This window comes from Ranitomeya imitator, chromosome 1, assembly GCF_032444005.1.
Source record: "Ranitomeya imitator isolate aRanImi1 chromosome 1, aRanImi1.pri, whole genome shotgun sequence".
Taxonomy (NCBI): domain Eukaryota; kingdom Metazoa; phylum Chordata; class Amphibia; order Anura; family Dendrobatidae; genus Ranitomeya; species Ranitomeya imitator.
In genome coordinates, this window is record NC_091282.1 from 1183084919 (window position 1) to 1183101988 (window position 17070).

The window sequence follows — 17070 nt, forward strand, 5'->3', positions numbered from 1 at the left end:
TAAAAACACATGGCTGTAGGCAATTTTAAATTGGTTCCAGGGGTACACGGACAGCAGTGGTGTGGTCAGTGGAGGCCTAGTGGAAGGAGTGACCGCAGACAGGCATCGAAGGCCTAAAATAATAACACATGGCTGTAGGCAATTTTAAATTGGTTCCAGGGGTACACGGGCAGCAGTGACCTGGTCAGTGTAGTAGTAGTTGAAAGAATGGACCGCAGACAGGCATCGAAGGCCTAAAATAAAAAAATTGGGCTGGCTGTAGGCAATTTTAAATTGGTTCCAGGGGTACACGGGCAGCAGTGGTGTGGTCAGTGGAGGCCTAGTGGAAGGAGTGACCGCAGACAGGCATCGAAGGCCTAAAATAATAACACATGGCTGTAGGCAATTTTAAATTGGTTCCAGGGGTACACGGGCAGCAGTGACCTGGTCAGTGTAGTAGTAGTTGAAAGAATGGACCGCAGACAGGCATCGAAGGCCTAAAATAAAAAAATTGGGCTGGCTGTAGGCAATTTTAAATTGGTTCCAGGGGTACACGGACAGCAGTGGTGTGGTCAGTGGAGGCCTAGTGGAAGGAGTGACCGCAGACAGGCATCGAAGGCCTAAAATAATAACACATGGCTGTAGGCAATTTTAAATTGGTTCCAGGGGTACACGGACAGCAGTGGTGTGGTCAGTGGAGGCCTAGTGGAAGGAGTGACCGCAGACAGGCTTCCAAGGCCTAACATAACAAACTTGGGCTGGCTGTAGGCACTTTTAAATTGGTTCCAGGGGTACACGGGCAGCAGTGGTCTGGTCAGTGGAAGTCTAGTGGAAGGAGTGACCGCAGACAGGCTTCCAAGGCCTAACATAACAAAATTGGGCTGGCTGTAGGCACTTTAAATTGGTTCCAGGGGTACATGGGCAGCAGTGTATGGTCAGTGGAAGTCTAGTGGAAGGAGTGACGGCAGACAGTCTTCGAAGGCCTAACATAACAAAATTGGGCTGACTGTAGGCACTTTTAAATTGGTTCCAGGGTAACACGGCCAGCAGTGGCCTGGTCAGTGTAGTAGTTGTAGAAAGAAGGGACCGCAGACAGGCTTCGAAGGCCTAACATAACAAAAATGTCAAAACAATGGTATTGTCAGTGCCAGGCATTGAAGGATGTCAGCGCCTAGACTACACATTGGTGAAGCTGTGAGAGATAATTTTGCTAGTGGTAGAGCACTGTTTGAGCTGGGGGGGGGAACTGTCTTGTGGCCGGCGTTACAGGCACAGGGCCCCTCATATTACAACGGTGTGTCTGACGTTGGGTGCGCACCACCACCGCCAGAGACACTTTATTGTACTATGAGGGACCCAGTGGCAGTGCCGTCGACCAAAAGCGGCCACACCCACCTCTTCAGACAAACAGCACTCTCAAGGGTCCAAGCGCAAAGTGGCGATAGCACGGCCCCGTGTGGGGAGTTTGGCCATTTCGTGAGGTGGAAACATGTCGTATGCTGGACAATCAGGTGAAGAAAATTACGAGATTGGAAAAGTCATTCAGAATAGTCCACAGGCAAGACCTTTTCATAGGAAAGCTAGGTGTCAGCCGGGCAGGGTGGGGCAAAAGATTTTGAAATCCAGTTGTGGTTCATTTTAATGAAGGTTAGATCATCTACATTTTGGGTAGCCAGACGAGTCCTTTTTTCTGTTAGTATTGAACCTGCAGCACTGAATACTCTTTCTGATAGGACACTAGCTGCCGGGCAAGCAAGCTCCTGCAATGCATATTCTGCCAATTCTGGCCAGGTGTCTAATTTGGATGCCCAGTAATCAAATGGGAATGACGGTTGAGGGAGAACGTCGATAAGGGATGAAAAATAGTTTGTAACCATACTGGACAAATGTTGTCTCCTGTCACTTTGAATTGATGCTGCAGTACCTGTCCTGTCTGCGGTCATAGAAAAATCACTCCACAACCTGGTCAGAAAACCCCTCTGGCCAACGCCACTTCTGATTTCTGCCCCTCTAACACCTCTGGTCTGCTGGCCCCTGGAGCTCGTGTGAGAACGATCACGGGCGCTGTGTGCAGGGAATGCCAGAAGCAAACGGTCAACAAGAGTTGATTGTTTTGTTGCTAATATTAGTTCCAAGTTCTCATGTGGCATAATATTTTGCAATTTGCCTTTATAGCGAGGATCAAGGAGGCAGGCCAACCAGTAATCGTCATCGTTCATCATTTTTGTAATGCGTGTGTCCCTTTTGAGGATACGCAAGGCATAATCCGCCATGTGGGCCAAAGTTCCCGTTGTCAAATCTGCGGTTGTGCTTGGTTGAGGGGCAGTTGCAGGCAAATCTACGTCACTTGTGTCCCTCAAAAAACCAGAACCCGGCCTTGCCACGCCACCAATTTCCCGTGCCCCCGGGAAAGCTTCCTCATTAAAAATATACTCATCCCCATCATCCTCCTCATCCTCCACCTCCTCTTCGCCCGGTACCTCGTCATGTACACTGCCCTGACCAGACAATCGCTGACTGTCATCAAGGCTTTCCTCTTCCTCTGGTGCAGACGCCTGATCCTTTATGTGCGTCAAACTTTGCATCAGCAGACGCATTAGGGGGATGCTCATGCTTATTATGGCGTTGTCTGCACTAACCAGCCGTGTGCATTCCTCAAAACACTGAAGGACTTGACACATGTCTTGAATCTTCGACCACTGCACACCTGACAACTCCATGTCTGCCATCCTACTGCCTGCCCGTGTATGTGTATCCTCCCACAAAAACATAACAGCCCGCCTCTGTTCGCACAGTCTCTGAAGCATGTGCAGTGTTGAGTTCCACCTTGTTGCAACGTCTATGATTAGGCGATGCTGGGGAAGGTTCAAAGAACGCTGATAGGTCTGCATACGGCTGGAGTGTACAGGCGAACGGCGGATATGTGCGCAAAGTCCACGCACTTTGAGGAGCAGGTCGGATAACCCCGGATAACTTTTCAGGAAGCACTGCACCACCAGGTTTAAGGTGTGAGCCAGGCAAGGAATGTGTTTCAGTTGGGAAAGGGAGATGGCAGCCATGAAATTCCTTCCGTTATCACTCACTACCTTGCCTGCCTCAAGATCTACAGTGCCCAGCCACGACTGCGTTTCTTGCTGCAAGAACTCGGACAGAACTTCCGCGGTGTGTCTATTGTCGCCCAAACACTTCATAGCCAATACAGCCTGCTGACGTATGCCAGTAGCTGCCCCATAATGGGAGACCTGGTGTGCAACAGTGGCAGGTGCGGATGGAGTGTTTGTGCGACTGCGGTCTGTGGACGAGCTCTTGCTTCTGCAGGAGGACGAGGAGGAGGAGGAGGAGGGGGTGCGAACGGCTACAGACAACTGTTTACTAGACCGTGGGCTAGGCAGAACTGTCCCAAACTTGCTGTCCCCTGTGGACCCTGAATCCACCACATTTACCCAGTGTGCCGTGATGGACACGTAACGTCCCTGGCCATGCCTACTGGTCCATGCATCTGTTGTCAGGTGCACCTTTGTGCTCACAGATTGCCTGAGTGCATGGACGATGCGCTCTTTAACATGCTGGTGGAGGGCTGGGATGGCTTTTCTGGAAAAAAAGTGTCGACTGGGTAGCTCGTAGCGTGGTACAGCGTAGTCCATCAGGTCTTTGAAAGCTTCGCTTTCAACTAACCGGTAGGGCATCATCTCTAACGAGATTAGTCTAGCTATGTGGGCGTTCAAACCCTGTGTACGCGGATGCGAGGCTAAGTATTTCCTTTTTCTAACCATAGTCTCATGTAGGGTGAGCTGGACTGGAGAGCTGGAGATCGTGGAACTAGCGGGGGTGCCGGTGGACATGGCAGACTGAGAGACGGTGGGAGATGGTATTGTTGCCGCCGGTGCCCTAGATGCAGTGTTTCCTACTACGAAACTGGTGATTCCCTGACCCTGACTGCTTTGGCCTGGCAAAGATACCTGCACAGATACAGCAGGTGGTGCGCTAAATGGTGGTCCTACACTGCCGGAAGGGATGTTGCGTTGATGACTAGCTTCATTGGCCGAGGGTGCAACAACCTTAAGGGACGTTTGGTAGTTAGTCCAAGCTTTCAAATGCATGGTGGTTAAATGTCTATGCATGCAACTAGTATTGAGACTTTTCAGATTCTGACCTCTGCTTAAGGAAGTAGAACATTTTTGACAGATGACTTTGCGCTGATCAATTGGATGTTGTTTAAAAAAATGCCAGACTGCACTCTTTCTAGCATCGGATACCTTTTCAGGCATTGCAGACTGAGCTTTAACCGGATGGCCACGCTGTCCTCCACCAGGTTTTGGCTTTGCCACGCGTTTTGGGCAAGATACGGGCCCGGCAGATGGAACCTGTGGCGATGTTGATGCCTGCTGCGGCCCCTCCTCCTCCTCTGCTTCAGAACTGCTGCCGCCTGCACCCTGTTCCCCCAATGGCTGCCAATCGGGGTCAAGAACTGGGTCATCTAATAACTCTTCTTGTACCTCCTGCGCAACTTCGTCTGTGTCACCGTGTCGTTCGGTGGTATAGCGTTCGTGATGGGGCAACATAGTCTCATCAGGGTCTGATTCTTGATCAGCACCCTGCGAGGGCAATGTTGTGGTCTGAGTCAAAGGACCAGCATAGTAGTCTGGCTGTGGCTGTGCGTCAGTGCACTCCATGTCAGATTCAATTTGTAATGGGCATGGACTGTTAACTGCTTCACTTTCTAAGCCAGGGACGGTATGTGTAAAGAGCTCCATGGAGTAACCCGTTGTGTCGCCTGCTGCATTCTTCTCTGTTGTTGTTTTTGCTGAAGAGGACAAGGAAGTGACTTGTCCCTGACCGTGAACATCCACTAACGACGCGCTGCTTTTACTTTTACCAGTTTCACGAGATGAGGCAAAAGAGCTAGAGGCTGAGTCAGCAAGATAAGCCAAAACTTGCTCTTGCTGCTCCGGCTTTAAAAGCGGTTTTCCTAATCCCAGAAAAGGGAGCGTTCGAGGCCTTGTGTAGCCGGACGACGAACCTTGCTCCACAGCTCCAGACTTAGGTGCAATATTTTTTCCCCCACGACCACCTGATGCTCCACCACTACCACTACCCTCATTACCAGCTGACAATGAACGCCCCCGGCCACGACCTCTTCCACTAGACTTCCTCATTGTTTTAAAAACGTAACCAAACTAACGTTATTTGTTGCAGTCACACAACTTACACGGTGAGCTATAACTTCAGTATGATTTAGCTACCCCTTTACAGGTTGGTGAGACCACAGCGAAAATCAGGCCCAATGTTACACACTCTTTTTTTGGTGGCTGCAAATTAGAGAGATGCCCCACACGCAGGACTGTCACTGAAGCACAAATGTTAATATTAATGTCACACTATTATTTTTTTTTTATTTTTATTTTTTTCAGGAACACTTTAGAAACCCCCCCAAAAAAAAAAAAAAGATTTTTGCAGGGAGAATTTAGAAAACAAATGTAACAAACTATATGCTTTCTATGGGCCACTGAGTGAGAGATGACGCACACAGGAATCAGGAGTGGCACACAAGCCCAGAGGCCAATATTTTTCTACCAATGATTGATGGAGTTATTTTCTCTGGTAGATTTTGGAACCCAAATCAAGGAAAAAAAATGTAGGCTTTCTATGGACCACAATTGGAGAGAGAGAGAGAGAGAGAGAGAGATGGCACACCCAGGAGTCAAGACTGGCACACAAGCAGAAAGGCCAATATTAATCTCCCACTGTTTTTTTTTTTTTTTTTTTTTTTTTTTTTTTTTCAGGGAGACTTTAGAAAAAAAAATAATAAAAAAAATATGATTTTATCAGGAAGAATTTAGAAACCAAATAAAATAAAATGATTTTTTCAGGGAGAATTTATAAAACAAATAAAAACAAAAATAGGCGTTCTATGGCCCACTGACTGAGAGATGACGCACACAGGAGTCAGGAGTGGCACACAAACCCAGAGGCCAATATTTTTCTACCAATGATTGATGTAGTTATTTTCTCTGGTAGATTTTAGAACCCAAATCAAGGAAAAAAAATATAGGCTTTCTATGGACCACAATTGGAGAGAGAGAGAGAGAGAGAGAGAGAGAGAGAGATGGCACACCCAGGAGTCAAGACTGGCACACAAGCAGAAAGGCCAATATTAATCTCCCACTGTTTTTTTTGGTTGTTTTTTTTTTTTTTTTTTCAGGGAGACTTTAGAAAAAAAAATAATAAAAAAAATATGATTTTATCAGGAAGAATTTAGAAACCAAATAAAATAAAATGATTTTTTCTGGGAGAATTTATAAAACAAATAAAACCAAAGATAGGCGTTCTATGGCCCACTGACTGAGAGATGACGCACCCAGGAGTCAAGACTGGCACACAAGCAGAAAGGCCAATATTAATCTCCCACTGTTTTTTTTTTTTTTTTTCAGGGAGACTTTAGAAAAAAAAATAATAAAAAAAATGTGATTTTATCAGGAAGAATTTAGAAACCAAATAAAATAAAATGATTTTTTCAGGGAGAATTTAGAAAACAAATAAAACCAAAAATAGGCGTTCTATGGCCCACTGACTGAGAGATGACGCACCCAGGAGTCAAGACTGGCACACAAGCAGAAAGGCCAATATTAATCTCCCACTGTTTTTTTTTTTTTTTTTCAGGGAGACTTTAGAAAAAAAAATAATAAAAAAAATGTGATTTTATCAGGAAGAATTTAGAAACCAAATAAAATAAAATGATTTTTTCTGGGAGAATTTATAAAACAAATAAAACCAAAAATAGGCGTTCTATGGCCCACTGACTGAGAGATGACGCACCCAGGAGTCAAGACTGGCACACAAGCAGAAAGGCCAATATTAATCTCCCACTGTTTTTTTTTTTTTTTTCAGGGAGACTTTAGAAAAAAAAATAATAAAAAAAATGTGATTTTATCAGGAAGAATTTAGAAACCAAATAAAATAAAATGATTTTTTCAGGGAGAATTTAGAAAACAAATAAAACCAAAAATAGGCGTTCTATGGCCCACTGACTGAGAGAGAGAGAGAGAGAGATGGAACGCTTAGTACTGGCACACAAGCCCAAAGGGCAATATTAATCTCCCTTTTTTTTTCCAGGGAGAATTTCTAAAACCCAAAAAAAAAAAAAAATAGGCTTTCTATGGCCCACTATTTGTGAGAGAGATGGGACGCTCAGGACTGGCACAGATGGCACGCTCAGGACTGGCACAGAAGCCCAGAGGCCAATATTAATCTCCCTTTTTTTCTGGTAGAATTTATAAAACCAAAAAAAAATTTAAATAGGCTTTCTATGGCCCACTATTTGTGAGAGAGATGGCACGCTCAGGACTGGCACAGATGGCACGCTCACAACTGGCACACAAGCCCAGAGGCCAATATTAATCTCCCTTTTTTCAGGGAAAATTTATAAAACAAAAAAAAAAAATAAATAGGCTTTCTATGGCCCACTATTTGTGAGAGAGATGGCACGCTCAGGGCTGGCACAGATGGCACGCTCAGGACTGGCACACAAGCCCAGAGGCCAATATTAATCTCCCTTTTTTTCAGGGAGAATTTATAAAACCCCCAAAAAAAATAAAATAGGCTTTCTATGGCCCACTATTTGTGAGAGAGATGGGACGCTCAGGACTGGCACAGATGGCACGCTCAGGACTGGCACAGAAGCCCAGAGGCCAATATTAATCTCCCTTTTTTTCTGGGAGAATTTATAAAACCAAAAAAAAATTTAAATAGGCTTTCTATGGCCCACTATTTGTGAGAGAGATGGCACGCTCAGGACTGGCACAGATGGCACGCTCACAACTGGCACACAAGCCCAGAGGCCAATATTAATCTCCCTTTTTTCAGGGAAAATTTATAAAACAAAAAAAAAAAATAAATAGGCTTTCTATGGCCCACTATTTGTGAGAGAGATGGCACGCTCAGGGCTGGCACAGATGGCACGCTCAGGACTGGCACACAAGCCCAGAGGCCAATATTAATCTCCCTTTTTTTCAGGGAGAATTTATAAAACCCCCAAAAAAAATAAAATAGGCTTTCTATGGCCCACTATTTGTGAGAGAGATGGGACGCTCAGGACTGGCACAGATGGCACGCTCAGGACTGGCACAGAAGCCCAGAGGCCAATATTAATCTCCCTTTTTTTCTGGGAGAATTTATAAAACCAAAAAAAAATTTAAATAGGCTTTCTATGGCCCACTATTTGTGAGAGAGATGGCACGCTCAGGACTGGCACAGATGGCACGCTCACAACTGGCACACAAGCCCAGAGGCCAATATTAATCTCCCTTTTTTCAGGGAAAATTTATAAAACAAAAAAAAAAATTAAATAGGCTTTCTATGGCCCACTATTTGTGAGAGAGATGGCACGCTCAGGGCTGGCACAGATGGCACGCTCAGGACTGGCACACAAGCCCAGAGGCCAATATTAATCTCCCTTTTTTCAGGGAAAATTTATAAAACAAAAAAAAAAATTAAATAGGCTTTCTATGGCCCACTATTTGTGAGAGAGATGGCACGCTCAGGGCTGGCACAGATGGCACGCTCAGGACTGGCACACAAGCCCAGAGGCCAATATTAATCTCCCTTTTTTTCAGGGAGAATTTATAAAACCAAAAAAAAAAATAAATAGGCTTTCTATGGCCCACTATTTGTGAGAGAGATGGCACGCTCAGGGCTGGCACAGATGGCACGCTCAGGACTGGCACACAAGCCCAGAGGCCAATATTAATCTCCCTTTTTTTCAGGGAGAATTTATAAAACCCCAAAAAAAATAAAATAGGCTTTCTATGGCCCACTATTTGTGAGAGAGATGGCACACTCAGGACTGGCACACAAGCCCAAAGGCCAATATTAATCTCCCACTGTATTTTTATCAGGGAGAATTTATACACCCCACAAAAAAAAATACAGAAAAATGAAAAGGCTTTCTATGGCCCACTATGTGAGAGAGATGGCACACACAGGGATGGCACTCTAGCAGAAATGCCAAATTGCCAATCTTAATCTCCCACCAAAAAAAAAACAAAAAAAAAAACAGGGAATGTCCTACAATTACTATCTCCCTGCCTGCAGTAATCTCAGCCAGGTATGGCAGGCAGCTACTATCTCCCTGCCTGCAGTAATCTCAGCCAGGTATGGCAGGCAGCAATAAGGAGTGGACTGATGCACAAATGAAATAAAAAGTGTGGACAAACAAAAAAGATAGCTGTGCAGAAAGGAAGGAACAAGAGGATTTGTGCTTTGAAAAAAGCAGTTGGTTTGCACAGCGGCGTACACACAGCAATGCAGCTATCAGGGAGCCTTCTAGGGCAGCCCAATGAGCTACAGCGCTGAGGGGAAAAAAAAAAAAAAAAAAACTTCCACTGTCCCTGCACACCGAGGGTGGTGTTGGACAGTGCAAATCGCTGCAGCACAAGCGGTTTTGTGGTTAATGGACCCTGCCTAACGCTATCCCTGCTTCTGACAAAGCGGCAGCAACCTCTCCCTAAGCTCAGATCAGCAGCAGTAAGATGGCGGTCGGCGGGAACGCCTCTTTATAGCCCCTGTGACGTCGCAGACAGCAAGCCAATCACTGCAATGCCCTTCTCTAAGATGGTGGGGACCAGGACCTATGTCATCACGCTGCCCACACTCTGCGTTTACCTTCATTGGCTGAGAAATGGCGCTTTTCGCGTCATTGAAACGCGACTTTGGCGCGAAAGTCGCGTACCGCATGGCCGACCCCGCACAGGGGTCGGATCGGGTTTCATGAAACCCCGACTTAGCCAAAAGTCGGCGACTTTTGAAAATGTTCGACCCGTTTCGCTCAACCCTACTCCTAACCACCAGGTCATAACAGCCTTCAGTGTGAATGTACAATTTTCATAGTCATGAAAATACAGAAAAATCTTTAAATAAGAAGGTGTGTCCAAACTTTTGGTCTGTACTGTATTTGCCATGAAACCCGTAAAATTTTATGGTTCAAGCAACTACTAGTGATGAGCGAGTGTACTCGTTGCTCGGGTTTTCCCGAAAAAGCTCGGGTGACCTCTGAGTATTTATGATTGCTCGGAGATTTAGTTTTCATCTCGACAACTAAATGATTTACAACTACTAGTCTGCTTGATTATATGTGGAGGTTCCCTAGCAACCAGGCAACCACCACATGTACTCAGCCTGGGTAGCAGCCGTAAATCATCCAGCTGCTGTGATGAAAACTAAATCTCTGAGCAGTCATAAATACTCGATGGTCACCTGATCGTGCTCTGGAAAACCTGAGCAATGAGTACACTCGCTCATCACTAGCAACTACCTTCATAAGACACATGCCTAGTGAAAGGAAGTACACCCGTGTGCAATCTACGGCTAAGTTCACACTAGCATGTGGCTGCGTAGTTCCTCCCTTAAGCTCTGCCTACTTCTACATGTGTCCTGCGCACCTATCTTTAACAATGGGTACGCAGGGACATGCGGTCGGCGTTTTGACGTGACCGCCGACCACACGTGAATGCAATTTTTTGCCATTACTTACGCATAAAAATTGTAAAGCTCATTTTGAATTTACCAAAAGACATGTGGTAGACTCCCCAAATGTATGGAAGAAGGTGCTGTGGTCACTGAGATCAAAATTGATATTTTTGACCATCAAGGTTCAATGCTTCAACTGGTGCCAAACCACCACAGCCCATCACCCCACGAATATCATTCCCACAGTGAAACATGGTGGTGGCAGCATCATGCTGTGGGGATGTTTATCGGCAGCAGGGACAGGGAAAATTGTGCGAGTTGAAGGGAAGATGGATGGTGAAAAATACAGGGATATTCATGAGCAAAACTCATTTCAGGTTGTCAGTGATTTGAGATTGGGATGGAAGTTCACTTTCCAAGAGAATGACCCAAAGCATACTGCTAAAGCAACACTCAAGTGGTTTAAAGGGACACATGTAATGACTTAATCCGATTGAAAATCTGTGGTCAGACTTGAAGAGGAAACCATCTAACTTGAAGGAACTGGAGTAATTTTGCCATGATGGGCAAAACTCCCAATGGCAAGATGTGGAAAGCTCATAGAGACTTATCCAAAGTTGCAGCTGTAATTGCCGCAAAAGGAGGTTCTACAAACGACTGACTTTAGGGGGGGTGAATAGTTATGCACACTGATGTTTTCAGTTTTTTTGTCCTATTTGTTGTTTGCTTCACAATAAAAAGAAAAACAAATGTTCACAGTTGTAGGCATGTTCTTTACATGAACTGATGCAAACCCAACGGCGTGAATACATTTGCAAGCCACTGTATATTTTGCATAGAAAATAGGTCATTTTGCAAAAAAGTTCCAGGAGGAACTGTAATGTTATGGTAACCACAAGGCTTAATATATAAAAGCACAACTTTTTCTTTTTAATTGAATCTCGGAGTGATGAGATATTTTGCATCATATCTACGCATGAATTTGATTGAAGTCCCTGGACTTGCACCCATTATGGTGCCGCATCAGCTTTCCTGTTCCACATATTTAAAATAGGTGGTATGTCAGAAATCACCATATAAAGCTGTTTATCCAAGTTTAGAACACCCATTCCCCGGCTGCAGTTTGTTTTAAAAAAGCAAACTTGAGCTTCACTCACGCTCCGAGGGTCCAGCATTGTGTCTCTTCATCCACTCTTGGTGTCTGTTATTGCCTGAAACACTCACTGGTTGACTGCAGTGCTGTGGACATAACAGACACTGGGAGCAGTGAGGGAAACTTAGTGGGGAAGGGGGAGAAGAGTACAGGTTTAAAAAAAAAAGGCGAGGGGTCAGGGGCTTTCTGGGACAGGAAAACACTATTAAGTTACATATATATATACAGTATATACAGTACATCCCTGTTGACGAACCTGCAGCCCCTGTTATATTTCCTAGGTCTGTATCATAAAAGATGTAGAGCTGTTAGATGTCCGCCAAACAAACGATATTTTTCCATGGAACATGGACATTTAGAGGATTTTATATTTTCATATTGACTTTTTTTATTAAAAGGAAGAAAGAAATGAACACATATAGAAAGTGATTAATTAATACATCATAATGCTTACCTTTCTCCGAAGCTGGATCCATGCATCTTCCTGAAACATACAACAAAAAATAGGAATAAATAATTAGATGATAAAAACATTTTGATTTACATGCACATTGTCAGCCATAGTTTTTGAATATGACCTATACACATTAGGGCTCATGCAGACGACGTCTTAAGTTGGACAATTGCTATCTGTGGTTTTCAAGGATAGCACTCGTACCTCTGAAAATGAGACGGCAATCACCCATTCATGTTTATGGATATGTGAAAAAAAAATGGACCTCACTCGGATCACATCTGGGTGAGATCCTTTTTTTCATAGACAGATATAATGAAGAAACATTTTTTTTCTCTCCATATCTGAAAAAAAGGCATCCCACTGATCCAACTCTGATCAGAGTGGGAGTAGCATAAACCGACCGATTTTCTCGGATGGAGAGAAAACAGTTGTCTGCACCTAATCTTGCACCAATGTCGGCCAAATGATGGTCAGGAGAGATGTCGATCAAGCATGTCCTACTTGGGACTGCCGATCTCATTGTTCTCTCAGCCGTCATCTCAGTTGATAGCCTTCTCCTACAAAACAAAGGAGCGCTCCTGTGTATGGGAGAGACAGCCAAGATTGCTGTCAACAGAACGATGGGCCAAAACACTGTTTGGCCAGCAGCCATCTAATGTGTATGACAAGACTTTTTGAGGCAAGTATGTATTGAAAGTTTTCATCGTAATCAAGACTCCCGAGGCTAAGACCATGTTCAGACATCATTCCCCACCAAAAATCAGCAACAAACTACAGTACAATGCCAATGAACCTATTTTAGTTTACATACACAGAAACCAAATTCATGCCTTATGAAGGTCATTGAGTTATTTTACATTTTTTAGCAATTTCACCCTTTGCGATATAAAGAAGTAAAACCTGGTCATGTCACAAAACGCCTATTAGGATATGTTGAGAAAAGCATGGAAGGACAGATCTGTATGAAAACAAATATGCTTGTAGCCATGTCTACAGCTTTTACCCATTGTGTGTAAAGTTCTTCATTTCCACTTGTGTACGCCTGCATCCTCCCACCATCCCTAATTTGGGAACTACTCTACCACAACAGGAAGCTACAACCTAGGTATATTTAAAGAAGACTTGTGACCAAGTCAAAAGTCGCCAGATTGCACTTAATTCATTCCTGCTGCTCCCTTTGTATTCTGTACTTTTTTCAATTCCAAAGATACAAGTGCTTCTCACAAAATTAGAATATCATCAAAAAGTTAATGTATTTCAGTTTTTCAATACAAAAAGTGAAACTCCTATATTATATAGAGTCATTACACACAGAGTGCTCTATTTCAAGTGTTTATTTCTGTTAATGTTGATAATTATGGCTTACAGCCAAAGAAAACCCAAAAGTCATTATCTCAGCAAATCAGAATAATTAACAAAAAGCACATGTAAAGGCTTCCTAAGTGTTTAAAAAGGTCTCTTAGTCTGTTTCAGTAGCTCCACAATCATGGGGAAGACTGCAGACTTGACAGATGTCCAGAAGGCAGTCATTGACACACTCCACAAGGAGATTAAGCCACAAAAGGTCATTGCTAAAGAAGCTGGCTGTTCACAGAGTGCTGTATCCAAGCATATTAATGGAAATTAATGGTGAGTGGAAGGAAAAAGTGTGGTAGAAAAAGGTGCACAAGCGACCGAGATAACCGCAGCCTTGAAAGGATTGTTAAGAAAAGGCCATTTGGGGGGGCGTGGCTAACAGCTGAAGGAGCAGGACGTGCTTCCATTAAGCTCCTCTGCTGGCCGTTCTTATCCAGCTAAATCCACTTCTTTTCATAAGACATCCATTGGCCTTAAGAACTTTTCTCATCTCCTCGCTGGCATAGGAGTCTTTTTCATCTTATTATACCCCACAAATTGGCCTCTCTTAGAACTTTGGCCCTGAGGCCTGCACGTGGGCCAGAAGCCTGCCGGAGGATCCCTTCTCCCTGCCGGTGGAGGGCTGAGAGCTGCGCCTAGTGTGGAAAACCACCCAGACTTCTCCCTGCAGCGGGTGCTTTCCCGCTTCCCTCTACGCCTGGTGCCCTTGCTGTCTGGAGTGAGGGAGTCTTGAGGACTGTGCTGCGGCGCCGGGGGAAGGTAGGACTGAGGGGGCGACACTCCCCCTGGCCGCCGAGAGTGCCGCGGTTTTACCGAGCCCTGGTGAGAGGAGCGGAGGGTGGTGTGACGTGGCGCCGCCTTGGAGACGGTCCTGCACCGGAGGGAGCTGTCCCCCGGAGGTGCTGCTGCTGGGCGCCGCTCCTGCGCCCTCGCCCCGGCTCAGCGACCACACATTCCTGCCTCCTGTTGCAGCGGTCTGGGACTGGGGACCTGCGGAGCCGGTACCTGCGTCCCCTCTTGGCCCTCATCTCCGGCCACTGAGCGCGGGGATCCAGAGGGGGGAGGCGCGGTGCGGCCGGCGGTTCGCGGCCCCTCTGTCCCGGCAGTTGGTCACCGGCATAGCCGCCCCTGGGGAAGCACGGGAAATTATCGCGCCAACGCCATCTTGGATTCGTCTTAGAAGTGGTGAGTGGACTCTGCAACTACTGGCGGTGGGGAGTAATAGCCTGTCTCTTGCTGTCTCCCTTGTCCCGGAGGGCTCATCATCTGCTCCTCTCTGCTGCCCCATACCCAGAAGCAACGGGCACACATAACAGGATGCCGCAATTATATTAAACTCTTAAGCTGCTGACAAAACCCTAGAGCTTTTTGGGCTCCACAGCGTTCACTTATACAGCATAAAACCTGATAATCTTTCTCCTGCTGCCCCATACCCAGAGACATAAGTGGCTAACAACAGGGCACTGCGATCACATTGGTAATAAATCCGCTGCACATAAAAAGCACACAAAAAGCTCCTTTAAATACCGGAGACTATAAATATAATTGGAGGTGGCATTAACCCCCTCTGGTGATCAGGGCTGCGACGGACTGAGACGGCATTGTTCTCTGCACTGGGGTTCCCTCCTGCCCCTTCTCTCCCCTGCACTGTGGTTTCGATTATCTCGAGCTCTCATACCCTTAAATCATCTGGGTGATAACTTGTGGTGCATTCATATAATACAAACTCCTTTACAACTCTGCTACATCTTACTTATATCAACAGAGAGCTAGTAAGAAAAAGCCACAGTCCACCGCTGCCATCATCTGGCGACTTACAGGAACTGCTGCTCCAACCACATTTTTATTTCAATTTTATTGTTTTTTATTTTTTCTTTTACAATTTTATTTAGTTTTTTCTCATCTGCATACTTTATCCCCGGTCGAAACCGGTCAGCCATAAAGCGCAAAATTATGCTCAAACAGGAGAGAACCGTTTCTCAACAATGAACTAACACTTTTTACTTGAATGTCCAAGTGGTGACGAGAGTTGAGCGACCTTGACCTTTTTAGAGTCGAGCCGGGTTTCGCGAAACCCGACTATCTCAAAAGTCGGGTCGAGTGAAATCGACCGATTATGACGTAAAGTCGGGATCGACCGAAACACGAAACCCAATGCAAGTCAATGGGGCAGCATAGTCGGCAGTGAGTGGGGGCCAGGAAAACACCTAGAGTGCCCATTTTAATGTCAAAACCATCCATTCTTCTTAATGAAGCTTGTCAAGCGTAATTTACCTTATAATAATTGGAAGGCATTTGAAATTGGGGGTCATTTGGCTAAAGTTGTGGTGGGTAGGGCTGGTTCAAGTAATTAGTGGGCCCAGGAAATCTGGACCACGTCACGGCAGTGGAGCAGGGAGAGGTAAGTATTTCAACTTTGCAAGTGCTGAACCTGAGCAAGCAGGGGGGCCCACTCGTTGGCATTGGCACTGGCACAGGGCCCCTCAAAGTACAGCGGTGTGTTTGCACGACGGGGGCGCCTCCCACCGGCAGCAACACTTTTGCGTACTATGAGAGGCCCTGTGCCAGTGACTAGTATTCCTCCCCCCACCTGATGAAGGAACCTGCACTTTCATCTGCACCTTCCTCTTTGTCCCCGTGTAAGGTGGTATGGTATGCGGGAAGAGCAACCTGACTTTCAGCAGGGTCACAATGTTGTTGTGTAGCGTGCATAGGGAATGTTGCGTTATGGGTCAATGTACCAGCAGACTCATCTATCACTAGCTGGGCAATGGGCAGGATGAGGAGGAAACACAGATATAGGCCCAAAGAATAAAGCTGGCTAAATGCAGTTCAAAATTGGTAACACAGGAATAACCAGGGGGCATTGCAGTGGAGGACAACTGGAATGAGAGGCTGACACAGAGAGTAGGCCCAAATCAGTAAGTAGTCGAAATGCAGTTCAAAATTGGCAACCGTAGTAAACAGGCGGCACAGCTTTGTTCAGTGGAGGAGAACAGCAAGGAGTGGCAGACACCGATAGTAGGCCCCAACCCAACTAGTAGGCCAAATGCAGTCTAACATTAACAACTACTTAACGAGCGCCTGAAAACGGAATTTCAGGACAGGAAACCAGGAGAACAGCAAGGAGCGGCAGACACTGTTAGTAGGCCCCAAACCAACTAGTACGCCAAATGCAGTTGTTCCATTTAACCACAATTTAACGAGAGCCTGAAGATAGAAGCTCAGGAAAGGCAACCTGGAGAACACCTTGGAGTGGAACACACCATCTCTCTCCACCCCATACCCATTTTGTAGGCCTAATGCTGTGTAGTTTTCTACAACTACTAAACGAGAGTCGGAAGACCGAAGCAATGGCAAGGCAACCTGGGGAACACCTTGGAGTGTAACACACCATCTCTCTCCACCCGATACCCATTTTGTAGGCCTAATGCAGTGTAGTTTTCTACAACTACTAAACGAGAGTCGGAAGACCGAAGCAATGGCAAGGCAACCTGGGGAACACCTTGGAGTGTAACACACCATCTCTCTCCACCCGATACCCATTTTGTAGGCCTAATGCAGTGTAGTTTTCTACAACTACTAAACGAGAGTCGGAAGATCGAAGCAATGGCGAGGAAACCTGGAGAACACCTTGGAGTGTAACACACCATCTCTCTCC

At 45.6% G+C, this 17070-nt stretch overlaps 1 protein-coding gene across 1 annotated transcript in view; it reads right to left on the minus strand.

The window, feature by feature from the left end:
• CPZ (carboxypeptidase Z) overlaps positions 1-17070 on the minus strand; it is a 153549-nt gene that overhangs the window by 100908 nt on the left and 35571 nt on the right. The window contains exon 2 of the mRNA XM_069744760.1: positions 12051-12080. Within this exon, the coding sequence (XP_069600861.1) occupies positions 12051-12080 (30 nt within the window). The remainder of the gene's footprint in view (positions 1-12050; positions 12081-17070) is intronic.